Consider the following 23,646-nt stretch of genomic DNA (forward strand, 5'->3'; position numbering starts at 1 on the left):
ATTTACAGTACATTCGACCTCTGTGACCTTGAAAAGTAGGTCAAATCAAAGAAGACCCGAGTGACACATTGAATGGTTGTTAGAATTAGATGTACCTATGATATAAAATTGGTGCCAATCGGGCAAGTCATTACTAGGAATAACGGCATTTTGAAGAATTTAGGATTTGGCCCCCTCCCTGGATGCCAAACGGCAAATCAGATCGCACCAAACTTCGGTACCTGAGATCACCTGACCAAGGGGTACATGTGTACTTAATTTGTGATCAATAGTCATTGCAGTTAAGAAACGTGCCATAGTTACGGCCTGACGGCGAATTTACGCCATTTGACCTCTGTGACCTTGACAAGAAGGTCAAATTAAAAACCTGTGTGACATATACTGTATGGTGGTTAGATGTACCCATGATATCAAATTGGTGGCAATCGGGCAAGAAGTTAAGGAATAATCACATTTTTAAGGTTTTTGGATTTTGCCCCCTGGTGGTCAAGTGGTGAATCATATTGGACCAAACTTCGGTCCCTGAGATCACCTGACTAAGGGGTAAATGTGTACCAAATTTGGTATCAATAGTCATTGCAGTTTAGAAACGTGCCATCGTTACATCCTAACGGCTAATTTACACCATTTGACCTCTGTGACCTTGAAAATGAGGTCAAATCAAAAACCCGGAGGATATATGATGCACCTTTGCTAGAAGTACCTACCATATTTTTTTCAAAATTTCCCCACTACTATTAAGGGAGATATTGCATATTTTCACTTTTAACGTTTGGCCCCCTGGTGGCCAAACCATGAAACGAATCGGACCGAAACTTGGTCTCCAAGGTGTCATTACATAAGGGTACATGTGTACCAAGTTTCAACTCAATAGCTCTAACAGTTACGAAACGTGCCCTGCTAACGGACGACGGACGACGACGACGACGACGACGACGACGACGACGACGACGACGACGACGACGACGGACGACGGACGCCACGGTATGGGATAAGCTCACCTCTGCTAAGAGGTGAGCTAAAAACAAAGGCTGAAATGAAGCCCATGATAGTAATGACTCATAGGATGGCTTCATTATGTGCGATGATTTAATGCAACCCAGAAGTGCATTAAGAGTGCACTTAGAGAAAAACGCAACCTGGTACAATTAGCTGCTACATTGAACAGTCTCAATAACACTAATTCTGCATTCACATTAAAGTTGATTTGAAACCGTTTTTCGATAGTCTGGAAAAAGACTGCACAACTTTAGCGTAAAATGATTTCAAATGAATCAATGGAATGAGTTACGGAAGAGTTCTGGACATTCTCTTCCTGTTGTCTCGGTAGCACTGGAGTCATTTTGTGTTGAGATATAATAATGTAACACATTCATCACCAGGAGAAAATTTATGGCCTTTTCACATTCAATGCTACAATTAGCTACTGAATGACGCAATCTCAATAAAACCAAATGACAAAATTGCAAGAAAAACTGATGCAATTTCCATGTGATGTCATCCAGCATATGAGTTACTGCACATTATACAAGCGGAATGGTCTTTTTTCGGGACACTGAGATTGTCCAAAATATTACCGTCAGGATTGTTAAGGGAAGAAGTGTTTAACAAAATTATACTAAAGGCGACATTAGGAAAGGGATTTGCAGAATATGATGAACGAAACTCTGGATCTTCCCGTAATATCTAATTGGGGTGACCCAATTCAAATAGTCGCCCTTGCCGATTATTTGGCAATTTTTTGTCTAAAAGTACCCCTAAAGCATGTTATGATAAGCCAAACTTTGGCCAAAGGCGGATCACTGAGCCAATAAACCCAATTGGTGCCTATGCCCATCATGCCTTGGTGAAGGAATACTCCCTGGAGAATATCGTGTCCAAATGCAGAGCAATCGCTGAAGAAGAAAAAGCAAACCAGGTTATTTTCCGTGCAGGTAATGCCAATTTCTTCATAAAAATGTGGAAATGAATTTGCGATTTGGATAAGAATTGCCGCTCTGTCTTAGTCACACAACATCGAGTAATTTTGTATAATATTCTGCCGTTGCACTAAAGTGCATTGGCAGTCCCGGGAAAGAAGAATGCAAAGAAACGCCTTATCTACATTACTGCTGGTTGGTTCAATAAAACTAAACTACAAGATGGCAAGAAAAACTAATGCAATTTTCAAGTGATGGCATCCAGCAGCATGACTTACTGCACAGTATAATAAGAAAACAGCACGAGTGGCTGATCGGAGTTCCAAGATTGCACAAACTGATTAGCTCGAGATTGCAGGTCGAGTGCGTACAGGCCACAGAAAATTATCGACTGATTTTCCTAGATCAACAGTCTTCAAGAACTGCATACCCCGCTTAATCAATTGTTAATTTTGAAATCTGATGAAGCTGTGTGGCACAAAAGTGCATTGTTCAAACATGGACGTACAAGACAATGACCATATATCTTCATATTCATTGCCATAATTCCTTGCTGCATTTCTGAGTAAAAAGTGCAGCCTCTGTCGGGTGGCATCGAGCAGCATGAGCTACTGCATAGCAGGAAAAAAACCCTCAAATGGTGGAGTCATCTCCTATAGCATATAGCCCTTACCTACATTCATCCACAAAATGAAATCACCCTCAAGAATGATAATGTTGCAGAAGGAAGAAAAGGATACATGTAGATAACATAACCGATCGTCAGATTCCCTTCAAAACTTAGTTGATGCATCTCCGAGTAAAAAGTGCAGCTTATGTCAAATGGTATCAAGCAGCATGAGCTTAACTGCATAGAACAAAAGAGTTCAAATAGTGGAGTCATCTAGTAACGCAGTAAGCCCTCCCAGACTGACATCCACAAGAAGTCTTCCTAGTAATGATAGTGTCATTTAAAGGTGCATTGTTCAATGAAGGAAGAAAAGATAAACAACCGATCGTCAGATGCACTGCAAAAATTAGTTAACTCTTTCAGCCCGTTACTTGTTGTGCAGGGTTTGATCTGAAAATCAAGGCAAATTTCTAAAAATCAGTAGACCATAACACAGATTGCAGCACCATCTAATAACTACCAATCAAAGTACATTCAATTGAAATGATCTTCAATGCATTGTCATATGTTTCTTTAGTCACCACAAGTGTATTTAAGGTGAAGCAAGGCATCATGTGTCAGTGCGGTAAATTTGAATTAGAAAAAAACGTCAGTGTACAGTTTGGGGTTCTGACTTCAAACATGGCAGACCATGTATATACGTCTTGCGAGCTGAAAGAGTGAATGCATCTCTGAGTGATGAAACAAGTAAAAAAGTGCAGATTCCCTGTGGTGGCATCCAGCATCATGAGTTACGGCACAGTTCAGCAACATTTCCTCGCATTTGTGTGCAGTGGGTATGCCAGCAGGCCCAGACAAACTGGTAATAAGCTGATTGATGAGGATAAAGATGGAGTTTATTTCATTTGGTTGCCTATTGTGTAGAACTAGCTCAAGGATTTTCTCATCCTATGCCACACAAAGCTTCTTTGAGCTGTATTTTGGTATAGGCAATACGCCCCCAGTGATGGCAATGATTTATTGAAAGAGCAAGGCATTCATCCCTGCAGTACCTAGCTTTGATGTGCAACAATGCAGCAATGCTCTAACTCGGCTAATTACTGGTGTATCTCCAGCAATAGGAAAAAGAGAGAGCACCAAGTGAGAAGCCTGGTCACGTTCCCCAGTGCTCCTGTTCAGATTGCTGCTCCTTTGATGAGTCTAATTTGCAACAAATATTGTATTGCTGAATAAAAACTACATTTTTTCAAGTAATGGTCTGGAGGGGGTTGCTTGGACTCACACTTGAAATAGCAGATTGTTGAAGTGGCGACTCAAATAGGCTAGGCCATGTTTAACCATTGTTAATAGGCCACCCGCCTGACTGCAGCTTGTTTCCATATAGGTGTAATTATTGTCAATAGATATAGTGCAGTGCCATAAAGGGCAACTTCTGAGTGAGATATGTTGGTTTTTCATAAAAATGACTTCCAGCAGGACCACGACTTCTCCAAACAGGATCACTGAGCAATCTTAAAACACTCTACTAGAATGGCATGCAACCGTAGGCCTACTTGGAATTCGCAGTCCATGTCCAAAACCGGCTGGCGATGCACACAAGCAAAAGTGATTATCAGAGATCGGAATAGTGTGACACTGCATGTGTTGGTGCATGGTGGCAGGTAGGCACAGAGCCTCCCAGATCAGCTTTAAAATCTAACACCCAAGTTGTCCCTTTAAAGCTATGATTCCTCAAAGATTCGAGAATCATTTTCTTCTCTGACTGATTTTTAAATTTCTTTGGCCAGCTCAAATGTGACTTCCGTTTTCGAATATGAAGTTTATAGTTGGCAGTCAATGACAAAAGGCTGTATATGTGCTCTATTCAGCTGTGTAGTCACGCTTCTAGAAATAATGCCAAATCATGGCAATCAAACTATGTGATCGTGACTTTCCTGCGCACTGCACATTGCTTCAAATAGATAATGCAAATCAAATAACGATTTCAATGAAAAATACCCCCCTGCGTCATTATTCTGCTGAGATATTATGCATAATGGAAAATACGCGGAATCTATGTCCTTATCTACAGAGGAGCATGCTATCTGGACTTTTTGCATATTGGCCGCTTTTTAGCCCTGAGACAGGTACTAAAGATTATTCTATAAAATGGTAATTGAATTTTATCGTACATCACCGTTCTTCAGTTTAATCGATTTTTGCGATAGGGCTGTTTATCGCAATGTCTTTGCCTGCATGATCTGATGCACCGTAGGGAAAAGAGTTGCTGTGTTGAGTGTCTTACTATGAAATCTACTGACTTTGCACATCTGAGAGTTCAAGATGAATATCCTGGGTTGATAGCTCCGTTAATATGATGAGAAAAAACCCTGATGATATCCGATTCAATCCGTTTGTGGTATGAAATTGGTGTGTCCAATTTCCAACTTTTGCAGATGTCTATTATAGATAACTGCAGACTTGATGTCCGGCTGACATCATATCCTGACATCAGTGACACGAATTTCAAGCTTTATTATTACACCCAAGTGAGCTTTATTAGTACACCCATGTGAGCTTTATTAGTACACCCATGTGAGCTTTATTAGTACGCCCATGTGAGCTTTATTAGTACACCCATGTGAGCTTTATTAGTACATGCATTTGAGCTTTATTGGTATACTCATGTGAGCTTTATTAGTACACAAATGTGAGCTTTGTTAGTATACTCATGTGAGCTTTATTAGTATACTCATATGAGCTTTGTTAGTCTACTCATGTGAGCATTATAAGTACACTCATGCAAGCTTTATTAGAATACCCATTTGAGCTTTATAGTACATTCTTGTGTGCCTTATTGAAAATCATATTGCTGTTAAATTGCATTTGAAGGGTCTTGACAGAGCGTTAATGCTGTCACATGGATAAAAATGCCATAATAAGCTTTTCCATATCCAATCGAAACCCAATAATACGACTAACTGACCCCTTTATTGAATAACACAGCAAATGCCATCGCCGAATGATTTCATTTTATTGCAAGAATAATTTAATCATGAAGCTAATACTGGTGGTATTACTGCCACATTACACAGAGTGGAAATTCAGGACCAAATAATACTTCGCATGACGGTCCATATTCCAACTGATGACTTCGTTGTGGCGGTGGCAATAAATCCTGAAGGCAGTGATATTTTTCTACGAGGCTGACAGATCTATCAAATGTGGGAGCAAAATCATTTTGTTCACCGCTGAATCTTTCTATATGGCTTGTATCATTTTGAAATTTTATTGAATCTCTCATGAAATTCAACAATTGAATGGATTTTGTTCTGTCAGAGGGGCACATTGGATAAATCCAATCTTATAAACTGTTACCTGTGTTAGTATGTGTTGATCCAAGGTTGAACTAAGTACCTCATAGGATGGGGATCGCCAGTGTCTGACATGTTCCCCTTGTGGTCTTTGCGTAATTATACATTGAGTTACATATCAACCAGTTTATAAAGCCAATAATGACTCCATGGACTATTTTAATAACCATGGACTCCACGGACCATTTTAACAACCATTTACTCCATGGACTATTTTTAAAATCATTGACTTCATGAACTTTTTTTATAACTCTTGACTTCATGGACTCCAAATGTCAGAGAAAGAATGGTGTGATAAATATTGATTGAAGCTAGATTGTGATATCTTGAAAAGTTTCTTATTTATGACCCATCACAGCAAAATCAGGTGCATGTTGCACAGAAGATGAGCCTAAATGACACCAGGAGGTAATGCAAAAATTGATGTGCTCTGATTTCAGAAACGGCGGACAACAGTGAAATGAACAACCATGCAGTCTGTCTCAACCTGCCAAGGTCAGAACAACATGTGCCTGATTTTGATGTGATGGTCACATCTGTCATGAAATGGCAGAGGAAACCTACAAGTGCAGGTTATTCTTTTCAAAAAATGGTTGTTAAAATGATATCTTGTGCAAGCCATACTGGTGACATCATTAGCTAAAGGTCACATTGAGGCGTTGTCACAAACAGCTGCCTATCAAGAAGAAACCATACGCCAACACCTTGAATGTTTACAAACTGAGCTGTCTCACTCAATAAACCCATACAAAATCTACCCCTAACCTGTTAATGATGAAATCACTATCTGATCCATTGCTTGTCTTTTACAAACCAAGAAAAAAATTTGTACCATGTCTCGTTAGAAACCTGCAAGCTCTAGTCGGGCTTCACCAAATAATGACGAGTTTTTACTCGCCAACAGGTGAACTTATTATGGCACAGTACCACAACAAGACAGTTGTACTAAAAGCACCTGTTGTACTTTGAATATTTAACTTAGTACCTGTTGTACTTTGAACAACTACTTATCAGTTATGAACATCGCAAATGAGTAGCAAAAATTAAGTCAAGAGTAGAGCAACCAGCATGTTGGAAAGACAGAATGAGGAGGTAGAATGATTGCAGTGGGAGGAGTTTTTACTAGCCACTGGGTGAACCTATTATGGCACGGTGCCACAATAAGACATTTGCGCTTAAAGCACCTGTTGTACTAAGAATAACTCAGTACCGGTTGTACTTTGAACAACTGCTTATCAGCTATGAACATCGCAAATGAGTAGCAAAAATTAAGTCAAGAATATTAAAAAGCAATCAACATGTTGTGAAGACGGAATGAGTAATTAGAATGATTTCAGCGTGTTTTTGAAACGTAACCTTAAGTCCTCAGCGAGAGAGAACGAATATATGCTGACATGTCCCTATTTAATAACTGGGGCTCTTGGTCATTCTTGGATGGATCATCCCTGCATCATGCCTCCCAAGTTCGATTAGCAAGCCAAATTGGGCTGGGCTATGAGGCTATGAGGGCTTTGATTTGGATTTGGCAACCTCTGAAAAGGAATAGCACCATGTTCTCTCTCGCGGGATATTAGGGTATATAACACCATAAGCTCACATTTTATAGTACATTCTGGTGATGCTACAGTAAAGAGTAGAAATGACTGTCTTTTATTCATGTCAGTCACTTCCACGTGGGACTTTATTTATTTGATTATTTACTTTCACGTTTGGCCGCTTTAAATAATGGTTCATTATTTCAGTCCAAGGTGATGAAGAGCTGAACCTTAAGAATGGCGGAACCTCGATTCTTGCCACCAATATGAACATTTCAGCATTGCTTTAATTCATGAACTCGATTATGCTAATTAAAGATGAATTGGCGTTTACTTTGAGTGGCCCCTCATAGGATTGAAGGAACCTAAGGTGTTCACCGTTGGTTTCTAAGCGTGGGTCAGGAATATGTATTGACATGCAGTTACACTCAATCCGTATGGCAGTTATTATGTATGCAACTATGCGGAAACTTGGTAATAGTATTTATATATCTGTCTTCAAATTTTCAAATTCAAGTACAGTTTCATATTTTTAACAAAATGTTTAATCTTTGAGGACTTTTGCAGCTCCCAGCAACGAACCTTTTGTACTCGCAATGCTCAACAAATCTCTGTGGACTCCCAGACTATGAACTGGATATCTCTGCTGTTATTCCACCCCATTTCTCTATTTCGTGTCCAGATTTAGTTGGAAAAAATTGATAAGAAGCTTAAGGTCGGTTTACATAAGCACGATAGTGAGCTATTTGGTTTTTGCCATTGGTGAGGCTTATCCGAGTACCTCCCTATAAAAAACGCTTTGCCTCGGTATCACTTCTAAAGATGCTCCGGATGAAGGATGGGTTGGGTATCACTTGGCTGGAGGTAAACAGATCAATGCTTTGATGTCGATCGAGAAGCTTGGCCTTGGCCTGATATATCACCAGACTAGTCAATATCTTCCTTGGATTCAAGCTCGGTGCCTTGACATTGAAAGTAACAATTTGATGTGGAAACCAGTGTACAGTCTCTTTTGCAACACCGCATTTACTTGTGACAGAGTGTGGAGGGGCTGCCTTCTCAGAGCATCACTGCCACCTTTTATTTGAATTGAGTTTACCTCTCCTAGATTGGTTGCCAACCAAAGTTCAAGGACACCAATCTCACCCAATATTCATGTCATACCGCTGTCTAGAAGATCTGAATAGCTAAATTGGTCCGACTTTGCTTCCAGGACATGTCTAGGTCTAGATCAAATATCAAATTGTCTATAAAAGATGGACATCAATATTCTATATATCACTTTTCAACCTTTTCATTTGCGGGCTGACTGGCAGTTCATCAAGATAGTTTGTCTCTCAACTGTCAGAAATAACCAGACTTCTTTGAGTACTTGATTTAAATGTCAGATATTCATTTCCGTTGCTTAGGTAATGAATAATAAGGTAGGACCCCCGTTTTGCGAGTTTCTCGACATTTCCGAAATTTACCATAAAACAGCCGACAGTACACAGAAAATTCTAGATCTAGCTTTGCCGATACGTGATCAAATGTACAGCTTTTTACACGCTGCATAAAAATATGTGATATCTCACTCAATTTTACTGATTGTCAAGCGGTGTTAAACCAATTGACAGAGAAAATTGAAAGTTTGTCGATGAAATCAACATAGACATGGTCCGTTTCGTGCTTTTTTGCACAAGCCTATTTTTAGAAAAGACACTGCTTGTAACTGGTAAATTTAAAGCAGTGGTTGGCACAACTTGGACTTGAGGGACGCAGTTAATTCTGTCAGTGTGAAGAGCGAAACGGCCCGATTGGCGATAATTCGAAAATCGGGGATTCTTGCCAGACTGATGAGCAATCTGCTACTGATCAAACAACTAATGATACCTCTTCAAATTGAGTTGTCAAGGTCGAATCACTTAAACGTGACGAAGAAATCGCTTTTGAAATGGTGAATGTGCGTGACATTATTGATTCTTGTGTCGTCCATAAAGGCATAATGCCAGCAGCAGATGTGACGATTTTTTTTCCTGAATGATTTCTGTTGCCGGCAATTAACTTTCAATACGCATTGTCAGCCCCAGCCGATGAGTCGATACCATTGCGCCATATACAGCTTTGACAATTCATGTCACCATACAGTAAACATTGATTGGACCACTTGAAGAGTCAACAGAAAGACCTATATCTCTGGCAACAAGCAAGTTCAATTGCTTTTAATCGAACAAATCAATCGATAAGAATGACATTTTGCCAAAAGTTGCCATTTACCAATGTCCTCTGAATTTTTACACAATACAATTCATCAACCATAGTTCAACTTTTGATCAGCTCCAATCTTGACAAAAACTTGATTTTCAGAAAATGAATTCGATGACGCTCTCCAAAAGTCAAGGTCATGTCATGTCTCAACTTAAATGACCTTTATATCACGAGAGCGTGCAAAGGTACAGATTTCTGTAAACCTGTTGGTGTTGCCTGAAGATATGGACGAACATTTCTTGGGTGGCCAACTCTGATATCAAGGAAATTGAATAAGGTGTTAGCAAATCAGATTGTTGGTTGTTTCATGTTGAGAGCACTGCAGGCAAGTAGTTTGGGGGGAATTACCTACTGAGAAATTAGGTTGACATGCTTCCTTCTTTATGATCCCGCAACGAAGAAGGAAAAAGGATAGGACCGTATTGTGTTCTATGGCAGGTGGTGTTTGCGTGTATGTCTGTCTGTGTGCACAGCTCCTATTATAAAATGGCTGGGCAGATGATCACCGAAATTTTGGTTTTTTCTTTTTTTTCATATAATACTCCCAGGATGGCCGTCATCTTGAATTCTACCGAGATTTCTGTATATCTTGTTTCTGGAGCATATATCTGAAAACCTCATTGTTCAACATTTCATATTTTATGGTATGATGGCCATAAAGTGCCATTGTGCCTTTTGGTACTTTCTGCGATTAGCTCACCTCTCTAAAACGTTAGCTTACTTACGGTGCAACATCCACCCTCTGTCGCCATCGTCGCAAGGCACGTTTAGTAACTACTGGAGCTATCAACTTGAAACTTTTCCACCTAAACTCTGGTGGCGCTCTGTGAAATTTGGCTTTTCACAACGATAACTTTTCATTTCCCCAACCTCCGAGGGTCATATGCTCCTGACCTCTGAGAGTAGAGGACATTTTGTTTTCGGCCAGGTGATCTGTTTGTCTGTTTGGCAGTAAACTTGTCGTTTCCGCTCATTGGCTGACAAAGGTATTTTGAAATGATCCCTTATATCTTGCCTTTGCTGAAGTAGCTTATCTGACTGAAAAATCACCATCTAAAATCCCAACATTCGGCTCATTTTGAAGTAATTCTAAAATGATGAAAGTGGGAGATTACCGTTCGAATTCTAGCCGTCGTCATGGTTACAGAAACAATAAAATAATTTCCTCTGGAATGATCCATTTGCATATGAAACATTCTTAAAGAAGAAAGACATTTTACACTTTGAATGTTTCGTGATTTGAACAAGCTTAGCTGGAGGGCATAAAGGCAGGATAAAGTTGTATTTATGCTCTCTTTTCAGTTTTATAAGGTCTAAAGAAAAATATTCATCTTTTGCTACTATCATCACGCAGATTGCCTGCATTCATCTCGCGCTTTTTGAAGTCGCTCACGAAACGCAGAGGATGTCAGTTATTGACATGAAAAGTTGTGACGTCCTGGATGCTAATGTTTAAAAACCTGTGTGAACAAAATATATTTAACTGCAGATCAAGTGTCGATCGTCTGAATAGGGGGAGTGCAGGGTTTGCATTGACCGCTGCATTATACAATGGGGTGAATTTTGCTTTGAGCTGCAAGATGTTATATGTGTGAACAAAAATTTGAAAGTATGAATTGCTGTGTCAATAGAAGTACCGTAAACATATTGTAATGTTCACTGCCATTTTATGTTGCAATTGCAAATTTGGTGTGCCTTTAATTTTCAAGATGTAGCATAACAGTAATTTAAGTTTCAATGCATGTGCAAAACAAGATATCAATTTTTGCTACTTTAAAAAAAAACTACTTTTAATTTGGAATTTTACTGAAAATCCAATGGGAGTTCTGGGTCATTTTTGACTATAAAACTTACCCTGCTGGCCCGAATGCTCTGAAATTTGGAGGACAGGTGAGTCATGGCATTGCCATGGTATGGTTAACTCTAAAGGTTTTTTGCCAAACTGTTTTATTTGGTATGTTTTAGAAAATAACCTGACCCATTCTTTCAACTTTCTCTTTACAGAATGATGCAAAGTAGAAGTAAGGTGTTTGTGGGTAATCTTCTGGACTCGGTCAAAAAGGATGAGATTAAAAGACTGTTTGGCCGATTTGGACATCTCCGTAAGGTATGGTTGGCGCATAATCCTCCAGGGTTTGCCTTCATTGAGTTCTTCAATCATATGGATGCAAAAAATTGTGTCCGGAACTTGGATGGTAAGCCATTCAGTGGCTCAAAGATTCGTGTTGAACTATCGTATAGCGATGGACCAAAACCTGGCAACCAGGTTAACATGAAAGGCAAGCTTTTGCCACAAAAAGGCCGTCCGCAGAACGGCATGAACAGAAATCATGATAATAATAATATGCAAATGAGACGAAACGGAAACAGTCGTGTAAATGGTTTTGGGAATGGTGTATTCAAACACCAGATGCGTAACAGGAATTTCGATAATGGGTTCGATGATGTTGGAATGAATTTCAGGGGTAATATGAATTTTAGGAAGCGGAATGGCTTCAGTGACAATGGAACATTTTATCGGGAAAGAGATGAGCAGCGGGGATATAAATATGGTGCTTTGGATTGTGAAGATAGAATGGAGTCTAGGAAGAGAAACAATTCCCATCCTGATGAATATCGTAGGAGGGATCCTCGCTATGTCCGGGATCCTTCTGACGAGCCTGTTAAACGTCCACGTAGTCCTGAGTCTGAAGGTGAACGACAGGTAAAATATGCTCGGTATAGTCTTGAGCAACAAAACGGTCATCGTAATAATCATGCAGTTTATATAAAGGATACTCCACGCAATGGGAATACCGATAAATGGAATGGCGTCCACAATGGTAACCTGTCAGGGAATTCCGTCAGCAGCAGTGACGGTGGGAATAGCACAAACGGCAGCCCAGAGTACGCAAGTACGAGCCCAGTGGAACGTCGACGTAAACACAAACGGAAAGAAGTTGAAGCGACGTCACCGCCTCAACGCCGAAGGTATCAGTATGAATCCATTCATATTGTCCCGGTGTTGGAATATTTATCTTAAGCGTCGTCGTCGTCGTCGTCGTAAAAGTTGGCCTTGCATTTCGTCCGTCGCACGCTTGTTTGGGCTGCTGCGAGTCTACGGGTTATGTTCATCTGCCGATCATGCACAAGTAGGTCAGTCGTGCAAATTCGCAGCTATCCTTTGAAATAGAAAATACAATTGAGATAAGTTTATGGTCCCCTACCTACGCAGAGGCACAGATCACCACCTCATTCAATTCAGGCCAGTTACGTAATCACATTTCTTCTGCGGCCCGATCTTTTTATTAAAATTCTTCGCATGGCCCGATTCTAACTCTTGACTGAGTCAGGGCCTACAGCAAAACAATCTACTTTCTTTCGGCCTATGAGACTGCAATTAAAATTTCTGGAATTGTAAGTTTTCTAAATCATGGTCATGTCTTTGTTTGAAATCACCAATGGAGGGATACACACATTTGCACAAATCATCTACATGTATTTTGTTGAAAACATGTTCATTTGTTGCGTTGAAGACCTGCGCGCAAGCAAAGTGCGCAGAAGATTTAATAGATTTTCTTGAAATGACCACATTATTATTGGTCACCGGGTTCTTACACACCCGACTTCATTTTATTTGGCACGTTTTGGTATAAAATTTTGTTTAGCCAGTGCATAACGGGTACTGCAAAAGTGAAGGGGATTACAGTAATACATTGTGAAATACTTGTACTTTCTTTATTTCAGAATTAGAACTGGTACAATATAATCCTTTGACAATTTTGCTGTGTAGCTAGGGGCAAAATCTGTCGTTTTCTCACAGTTCATTGATTTTCTCAAGTTTTTATGATTAATGTTCCGTATGAAGTGAACAGTAGAACACATCGGAATGAATTTTTTTTCAATATTAGGGACCTCCTGGAAAGTGTCCTGTAGACAAACGATTTTTGTTGCCGCGACCGACAAAGATCTCTTTGTTTGCAGTGGTCATCGCAGTTGCGTGCAACAAGAAACAGTGATCGCTCCGACTGGCAATCAGTGTCAAACCCAGCTATTACCAGTTTTGCTCGCAGATGAGCGATCTGTTTATTGCTCATCGCAGCAATAATTGTCACAAGTTGTAGCAACAAAAACTCCTTATTACCGGACAGTTAATAGTTATGTTGGCAATTGGGAAGTTTCACTGCATTGGGAAAGTGTTAAAGCTAACTTTGAATTGTTGTTGTCAACAAAATTTCCACTTTTCGGGAATCATATTTTCATTCAGTGTTAAATTCCACATCCAATAAGTGTCACAAATTTATTTACATTTGATGATGTTTTTCACCTTATTTTGAACATGTTGAAGCAGATTAAGTGTTCTCTTCAACTTTAAAAATTATCCTCGCCAGTTGTTGAATGCAGTGAGATTATGATAACAGTTGTTGGTGTCGGTGTGAACTCAGTCAATGACTCTACTAATGATGTTAATTTAAGAATTAATGTAGCAAATTAAGAAATAAATGTAGCTCATCACCACATGGCAAATGAGGAGCGTAATTCTACTTTTCAAAAATCGATATGGCTCTGGCGGATGCTAAGATTCAAAGGATTTGTGCTGTTTGTTAAAGGCCTACTTCGTTCAAAAGTTTAAAAATTGAATTTTAATTTTAATATTTCCAATTGACGCATAAGTATGTACTGACTGTAAATTTCAGCAGTGCCATTTTGTTGACTGTTCTACCAATACTGTAAATGCCAAGTTTCAGCAAATTTGCATGCATAATGACTGCACAGCTACGGCAAATATACTTCTATTTACCTGCCACTAGAGAACACAATGATATGAGTGGTGTAGGCCTTTAAGAGCACTGAATGCGATAATGTAAACCATGAATTTTTTATGGCCATTTTGTTTTTGTGATTTCAAGAACAACTTCGACTCGCAAAAATTAAAGATATCCGTGTGGCTTAGATATACAGGGTATCCTGGTTATTCAAAGATAGGTGACTTATAAGGTTAAGTTGTTTTTTTTCTGCTGGAGTGTGAAAGATTTCTGCTTACTAATTGGGATATTTTAAGATCAGGGAAAATTGTTCATTTGATTCATTATCTGACTACGAAGACTCAATTATTCATGCTAGTGCAAATTCAGGGTAACGAGTGTTGAAAAGATTTCAGTATAATTGAGGTAATCTGATAAAAATCCGGCTCATGCTGGATGATTGATAATTAGAAGAGGACTGAATAAAGCATGCTCTGCGTTCACAAATATCCTTGCCACTTATTCCTGAAAGTTGCCTCGAAATGAGATTTGGGTCTGCAAATTTTGTTGAGTTCGCTCAGGCATATTGTTAGTGCCAGATTCCGGCCCCACTGATCAGAGCTTTGAATCCCTCCCTGTCCACTTTGTGCATTCCAAATCAGAGTTCAAAGGTTTAATGGTATGGCTATGCTGAGAAGCATCCTCCTTGCGCATGGCTGGAATTCTAATCATTGATGATGTCGTTCTGACCCTGCTTGAACTGGTTGCTGTTGCCTCCTAATGGCTTTGACTTGGACTTTTCATTATTTAAAAAGAATTTCCAATGGTCTGTTTGACCCTTTAAAGTGTTAGTTTGGAACTGTACTGCTTTTCAATGATGTACAAGTAGTTACAGTGAATATTTGTAATGACCTCGAAACTTCTGAGTGGATTTTTAGGGCGCATGTGTGGCTAGCTATCCGCCCACTTGGACTAAAAACGCACTTCTCCAGGGAGGCAACATTCATCACGAGACTGTTACGACTTTTACGTTAGTCCGACCTTTGCATAGCTGGGTGACACGTTTTCTTATTTTTTGAACGTTGGTTACAAGATGGCTTCTATTTTGAATCCTGAAGATTTAGAGAAAGAAAAACTCATTTTGTAAACAAACTGAAAAAGTTTGAATTAAAACTTGCCTGAAGGTAAAGAAATTGCAACTGTTGTGTCATCTCTCTTTCAGTTAAAAATATTTCAGATTTTGCTTGTATTTAAAATCTCAATTTTTTTATTTGTTTGACATTAGACTTATAACATACCTTCTTTTGATGGCAAGATCACACTTTTATTCACTCGGATGAGCTGAAAGAATTGTGAAATATTAGTTACGGTAAAAATATGGCTTAAAAGCACTGTTGGAAAAGTTGCCTTAAAACTTAGCATCTTCAAGCGTAACTTGTTTTTACTTGCTTTTATGTGTCAAAAATATTCTTCCGGTAAAACTATGGCAAACTACAAGAGATATTTGAAAATTAAAACGTCTTGAAAGCTAGTATCGTTAAGAGCACATTAAAGTAGATTGTATTATGTATTTTTGAAAACGAAATCTTTCAGTATATCAACTATATTTAACTCCAGGAAGTTTTTTTTTTAAATGCCTTGAAATATCACATTAGTCGCTTGTTCCTGTGCATAAATGTCCTTTGGGATCAGGTGTCTTAGCCGTTTTGATTGCACTTGCATCTCAAAATCAGCATCTCTTTGACATAGGACCTCTTTAGGTTAAATCACTTTGTTGTAACTACCTGTAATTATCTGAGTAGTTAGTCTAAAGCTAAGAAATTTTGCCCAGCATTCAAGATTTAATGATGGTGTATTGGAGGCTGGCTTTGAAAAGTAAATTGGCTCTTGGCGTTTCTCTTTAATCGAAGATGCTACTTTGCTTAATTGTAAAAGATTTTGTGCTTCTGAAAGTTGGTTTTGGTAGACATTTTGTGGTGATTGCTCATATTGCATGTCTTCAGATTCAACAAGGCAGTGTTATATTTCATGGTACCCATCAAAAAATGTTGTCAAACACTTTACGGTGTTTGGTGTTGCTGTCTCTGTTAATAAATTCTGATGCGGTGTAATTTGCTCTAAAGAAACCTGAAAAATTTTTGGTTGATGAGAGAAAAATGCTGTTTCCCATTTTCGTACTTCTGTAACGTCAACAGAATGCTGGTCGAACCAGTATAAACTGTTCCGCTTTGAGCTTTGAACTTCAAGTATAAGAGAATTGTGTGTGCCCTTGCCTCGCATAAAGCTTCTGCGCTAAAATTAGATGGTTCAATATTTATATCAAAGGCTTTACCCTGGAGAATCAATTCTCCAATTCTCCTGCTTGCCGAGAATCTTTATCTAAATCTTGTGTATTCAAGCCAGGCCCGGCGACTTTTCGAGCAGTGAATGTCTGCATCACAAAAAAGCAGCTAAAATTTACCAAAATAACACATGTCTATCTGGTAACTAGGACACAAGGCCATCCGGTACATTAGATTTTGAGGCAGATTTACCACCCAGTTCCTTCGATTCTCCAGGGAGGTCTTAGTCAGTTTGTTCTGTTCTAAGCCTACATAACCCCTTGACATTCTCATCGGCATATCTCTGGTACACAGCCACAAATAGCGCTTACTTTGATCTTGAATAAAAGTGTGACTGACTTAAACATGAGCCTATCTCAATCATACTGAACTTCCAGCGGTATTGCCTCTGTAGCCTCCACCCACTGGCTTACCACTGAAGAAATACGTACTCACCCTAATTTGTCTGATTCTGCCGTATTCAGTGTACTATATCTATATACAGTATATAAAGCAGCATATGGTATCCCAATTTTCGAGCACACAGACCTCACAAGGTTCGTTCCTGTTTTTGTTTGGCTTGTTAAATTTTGACCACGTTGTGAAATGTTTTCTGAAGTATTAAAGGGTGGTATTTCAAAAGGCCTCTGGGGGTATGGAACCGGATCTTGGACATACCCAGCTGAAACCTCTTGCAATTGGAGCCAGCTTTCCTCGTCCACTCATTAGACATGTTAGACAGACTATGCCTGATCACTCTTACACCAAACCACGTCATTTCAAATCAGAATATTTATGAATAAATGTTTTTGAAGTTGCTGCGATGCCAGTAGCGAAACACATCTTCGCCTAGAGATTAGCAATGCTCCAAGAATATCGATGAGTGAACATTGAAAAAAAAAATTCTCTCACATTCTATTTGCATCTTCGCGCTAAACATCAGCTTAGTGAGATGTTCCACAATTTTTAGAAGCAGGGCACAAAATAACAATTCCACGGAACTTTTTAACATAATTCCCATTTCTTACCATTTGATTTAGTTCTCATGCTGTTGGTTTGGAACTGGTTTCAACGAGGAACTCTATCGGCAAAAGGTGACAGCAGTTGCCAGTCCAATGTACAAGAAATAAACAGCAAATGTAAATTTCATACACAAAAGTTTAGCTTATTGTTTTGTACGGATAACTGTTGCTGCCAACCTTTGGTAAAGTCCCTTATGAGTCATAATTTGATATTGTCATCTTGTAAACCAGTGCCTGATCTAAGGATGCATTTCCTGGCACCATATGACATCCCATTGACCATTCTCCCCCCCCCCCTCCCCACCACCACCACAACCGCCACCATAACAAGTAATACTCCTGTGATAGTACAGAGGGCGTTGTTGTCTCTGAGACATGTAGTTCAAGATGCGCTTTACCTTCATCACCAGCCCTTTACTCCAAAGATGCTTTATGTGAAATAATTGCCAGCTTTTTCACAAAAGGCAGTGTAGGTGTTGCTTTTGAACAGAAGGGAGGCATTAGTCATTTAGAGTGGTCTGATCTGATTCCAAAGGATTTGGAGCAGATTTTCTGCCAACGTGAAAGACCAACAAAACCCCCAGGGAAGAAAAAGGTAACCTTTATCGTGTTTGTTGAAAGCAATGAGCGATATGTTTGATCCGTTTCTGCAAGAAGTGGACTAAATCAGGCCTGTTATTCCACTATGCAAAGTCATCGATCCATATGGTTATTCATCGAGTGAGTTGGAGGCTATTCATGATAAGGGTTTCTCCGAAGTAAATGTCAAGAAGCTAGCGGTCATGAAATGTGGCGTGTTTCTTTTTGCTCAGCTTAAAGTTGATAAATGTGCCCTGTATATGTTTGCTCAGCTAGAAGTGGAAGAAATGTGATCTATTTCTGTTTCCTGAGCTAGAAGTCAAAGAAATGTTACTTATTTCCTTTTGCTCAGCTTGAAGTTGAAGAAATATTGCCCATTTCCTTTTGCTCAGCTTGAAGTTGAAGAAATGTAGCCTATTTCCATTTGCTCAGCTGGAAGTAGAAGAAATGTGGCCAATTTCTATTTGCTCAGCTAAAAGTTGATAAAATGTGCCCTGCATCTGTTTGCTCAGCTAGAAGTGGAAGAAATGTGATATATTTCTGTTTCCTCAGCTGAGGGTAAAAGAAATGATCCTTATTTCTTGTTGGTGAATGTTTCTGCTCCCAAAAGTGTGATTACGAATTTTTTCTTGGAATCATTGGCATCACTCGTTTGTTTACCATTGCGTGATTTAGTGAACTGGAGATCACTCTCCTTGGGGAATCATGGTCAAAGTGGTGAGAGAAACTCTTACACAAATGACCTCGTTTGTGTTGTGAGCATCACTTCTTAGAACGTTGTGTTGATTGCTTGCTGGTCTCCGAGGAAAACCTTTCGTTGGATTACTTTGATGTTTACAACAGCATAATGAATGCTTGGGTAGGTCCCGGTCGTTTTGGTACAATTTTTGGTAAACATTGACACAAATTACCATGGTACTGTTAAGTAATGATCTTGTTTGTGGTGTGAGCAGCACTTCTAATAACTTAGGGTTGATTACAAGTTGGTCTCTATGAACAGTCTCTGGCTGTATTACTTGGGTATTCAGAACTACATCATGGATGCCTGACATGCGTGATGTAGGTCTTGTTGGTGTTTCAGAAACATTTTCTCAACCACTTTTGGCTTTTTTTCATACAGTGCCAACCATTTGTATTTAAATAGACTATTACTCTCCTTCAAAGAAGTACCAATTCCTTTCAAAATGTTCTCTCAAGGGTTCTTAATGAAACATGTATCTGAACTCAATAAACATGTTCAGTCATTGAAGCAGTAAATTGTTCATTTCATATTCTGCACACCCTCGCCAATATGTCAAGTTATTACCAATAAAACGACCATTCGGATACTACTTTACAAGGAAATCAGAATTGGTATATTATGCCTCCAAAGTAGGTAAATGTATGTGTGAATTCAGCTGCTCCTATGTCAATTTCCTCAAAACAGATATTTGGTTTGGAGCGCATGTGGCCTTGGAGAATCTTATGAGAGCAAGAAGTATATACCAGTGTGAATTTTTAATGTTAGGTTGTATACTTGATACCAAAAACCATGGGCCCGGCTGTTCAAAAGTCCAAAAGCCAGGTTATATCCGTAATGGTTATCTCGTTCAGTTAATTAACCCATTAAATGTTCACTTTAAGACTTAGCGACTCCGTTAAAGCTAACGTGGACTTGAGCAACTCAGCTCTGGGGTAAACTTTGCCACTGCTGAAATATCTGCCAAAATACAATGAAAGGGGTATATCAGAGAGGAAATTCTTATGTTAAAAATATTCCTTTCATCACAATAAAATGTGTTTTGATAATACCCCGCATCTGAAATAACACTTTGCCTGTGTCAGTGTTCTGTAACTGTTCTCATTTAATACCTGAGCCATCTCTGTTCAAATCATGGCTAGTCCTTCAATTCTGTAGCATATCTCAAAACACATCACCTTTTGGTTAATGATGTATAACTGACAATGCGATTCCATTGAGCATCACGCCATGCATATGATATATCATGGAATGGCATGATTAAGCATAGTCTCCAATTTCGCTATCTGATGCCGGTCTAATCAAATATTTCCATCTCGTCTGCAGGGACATTAGATGTTCATTTCAATTTTACTCTAATGGGCATTATTCGATAAACTAACTCTCTCAGTTGATTTGATGTTCGGCATTGTTTTGCAGCAGGGTTGAGATAGAGCTCCTTTAGAAAGATCTATATTGCTTTTACACTGCATGGTTTTCATACTTGTTGAGGAGTCATCTCATATTATCTTCATTTCTTAACCATTGTTGTTAAAGCAACACCACAGAGAGATCTATGTTGCTTCTATAATGCATTGTTTAAGAGTTGACCATATAGACACCACCATTTTGGCTAGAACTTGACATCCTAAAGCAATTAGAACTGTTTCCAAATGAAGTGAATGCCCATTTAAAGCCTTGGAGTCTCTTCTCTGGAAAACAAAGAACAGACTCCCACCCTTGAAATTGTCATTCACTTCATTTTAAAAGAGTTCTAATCACTTTACAGCCAAAATTGTGGTGCTTATCGTCAACCATTAAAGGCTTATGCCGTTCAGCAAAAAATAGGCCCTTTCCCTTGGCCTTCACGGTAAATGACGCCAGACAATGCCTCTCGAGCCATTGTCTGGTGTCTTTTACCATGAAGATCTGTTGTAAAGATGGTTTGATAGTCCGACCCTAGGTGGTACCGGTGTATCTGGCAAAGGGCCTATTGAAATTTGCAATTGAATTTGAAAATTTGACTAAATAAAAATTTCACAGAGGATTGCCGTTGCGTCGACAGATATACAAATACTATTATGCCAAGTTTCATCAAATTCATATGCATGATAACTGCACTACAACATTGTATATAACTTTTATTCCTGAACCACCAGCAATTACAAACCGCATACCCCTTTAAAGACTTGTCGAGGACCAATCTAAGCTCTTCATTTACTAGCGGTGGCCATTCAAAGCGATGTCAGTCCTCCAACGCATTGATCTATATACTACTATACTGCCCAGTATCAAGACTTGTCAAGGACGATTCTGAGCACTTCATTATTGGCCATTGCCCTTCAAAGCATCCTTAATCATAGATGTATACAGCATGGTATTGAAACCTGTCAAAGACCAATCTCAGTTCTTCATTATTAGCCAGTGTTGTTGTTCAACACTCCTCCAGACTAGTCCAAACATCGAATGTTATGTATTTTGATATTAGCGCTGATATCGGAGGGGGAGAGACCCAGTATCGACTTCATCATCTCCTTGGCAATGCTGCTGAAGAGGGCATGGATAAATAACTATTAGGATTGAAGATGACAGGCTGTGTGGTATACTATACTTGCTGGTCGTATTTCCCAATCTAACCTCAGAGGAACTAATGGGGGCGAGATCTAGGACACATAGTTCCCATATTGAAAAATCAGTCTGAGTCACCAGAGTGAATTGGCCAAAATAGTTCTCCAAATTTTTAGAGAGCTTTGTTTGCGTGTGTTTTAAAAGCAATCAACCTGCTATGGGAGGATGGTCTCGTGGGATTTTGCACCGCAAAGGTGACAACACCTGAGGAATGCCTCGAAGACGAGTGGAAAAAAAAATCGAGAAATAAAAACTAGTCTATTCCCCTGATAATCTGTGTGACAGGAGTGTCTGCATGACAGGAGCGAGTCATATGAGATTTTGTCAATCAAAGCTGACGATTTCTAATGCCCTAGGATAAGAACACCTGGTCTCCGACTCTAACTCTCATAATCTCCTTGCGAACTGGCAAAGCTCTCAGGAAGCTCTCACCTCCGCGATAAAGAGCAGGATTTAACAATGCCTTTCGGCGCATTACAACTTTCAATCTGTGTCTCATCCGTAGCGGGGCTAATTTCAACTTTCATTAAGCTATTTAGGCTGACGTGCCGACAGGTTGTGATCGCGACACTTAATGAGAACAGAATGTGTGGATGAGTGTGAAAAACATTACTCAATATTTTACGATGTTTTTGTAATGACGAAATTGCAATTTACCATTAGTTTTGAACGTGCCGATATTGAGGTGACTTTGCCATTTCGCTTTCAGTCGCAGAGTTTGCTTGAAGGCAGCAATAAACACATCTTAAAAGATCTGAATCTCATTCTGAGGTCATTTGGCTTTACCTTTCCATGAAATAAGGATGCTGAACTCATAGGAAGTAGGAAGTACTAACTACCATTTGAGGCAAAAATGCTACCATCTGCAATTCTTCTCCTTTGTGTTCTGCTCTTGGTGCTGTTATTCTCCAGGGAGTATTTCTCCTCCTAGGTTGGATGAGTATCTTTCACGTGCCACAACAGTTGAGCACGAATTGGTTTTTTTGGCTAGGTGGCTCCGTCTTCGGCCAGAGGTAGAGGCCATCGCAAGCTACTCATGTTTCACACTTGGTAGGGTTTTTTGCTTACCCCAGAAAAGACATCAGATACATGAGCCTTGGTTTTCCATCTCATTTGAAGGATGAAGCAATTTAGGATTGAGTGCCACGCTCAAGGACACAAAGACGAAACAGTGGTGATCCTTGTGAAAGTTGAACCTGTTCACCATGTTGCCGCTTTATTATACCATCTGTTCTGATAAGGATGGCCAACAGTAAATAGTGAACACAAATGACATACCCCTTTAAAGGTATTTTCTGTTCGTTTCCGTTCCTTTCAAGAATTTGAAAATTTTTCAATGCATAAATACATACTGAATATAAATTTCAGCATTGCCGTTGTGTAGACAGATATACAAACACTGTCGTTGTGTAGACAGATATACAAACACTGCCGTTGTGTAGACAGATATACAAACACTGCCGTTGTGTAGACAGATATACAAATACTCTAGATACCAAGTTTTAGACAATTCAGTTCTATTTTCCTGGACAACCATTAAATACAAATGGCGTTTCCCTTTAAGCACTGTACAAGACAGCCATTCAAAACAGACGTTTGACTTTTATTGCCAGGAAATTGCCTCACAAAGCCACCCACACTCCTCACTTTAATATCACAGCTCAAAATAACCACAAAGATACAAACCACACCCACATTATCCCGCTGCTTTGTGCCTTATAGCTCTGCACAATATCTTTTCAACTGGTAAAGCTCACTCCTCCTCTTTAGCCTTTAAAGTGGCGCGCCATTCATATTTATTGGTGACTCAAGCAAAGAGAACGGCAATTATGCCATAGAGCAGTTGTCTATGCATGAAAATTTACTAAAACGTGGTATTTGCAGTATCTTTATACCTGCGTACACAACGGCAATGTTGAGATATATATTCAGTGCTTATTCACACAATTTGAAGTTTTCAAATTCACTCTAGTGCAAAGTTTCTTTTAAA

The 23,646-nt window shown here is 39.3% G+C and overlaps 1 protein-coding gene across 3 annotated transcripts in view; it reads left to right on the plus strand.

Moving 5' to 3' along the window:
- The window catches only part of LOC135485699 (serine/arginine repetitive matrix protein 1-like), a 148,875-nt gene that overhangs the window by 80,884 nt on the left and 44,345 nt on the right, over positions 1 to 23,646 (plus strand). For all 3 annotated transcript variants that reach the window (XM_064768090.1, XM_064768088.1, XM_064768089.1), the window contains one exon: positions 11,669 to 12,634. In XM_064768090.1, coding sequence (XP_064624160.1) covers positions 11,670 to 12,634 — 965 coding nt within the window. In that variant the 5' untranslated portion in view covers position 11,669. The remainder of the gene's footprint in view (positions 1 to 11,668; positions 12,635 to 23,646) is intronic.

Source organism: Lineus longissimus, chromosome 3, assembly GCF_910592395.1.
Source record: "Lineus longissimus chromosome 3, tnLinLong1.2, whole genome shotgun sequence".
Classification (NCBI taxonomy): domain Eukaryota; kingdom Metazoa; phylum Nemertea; class Pilidiophora; order Heteronemertea; family Lineidae; genus Lineus; species Lineus longissimus.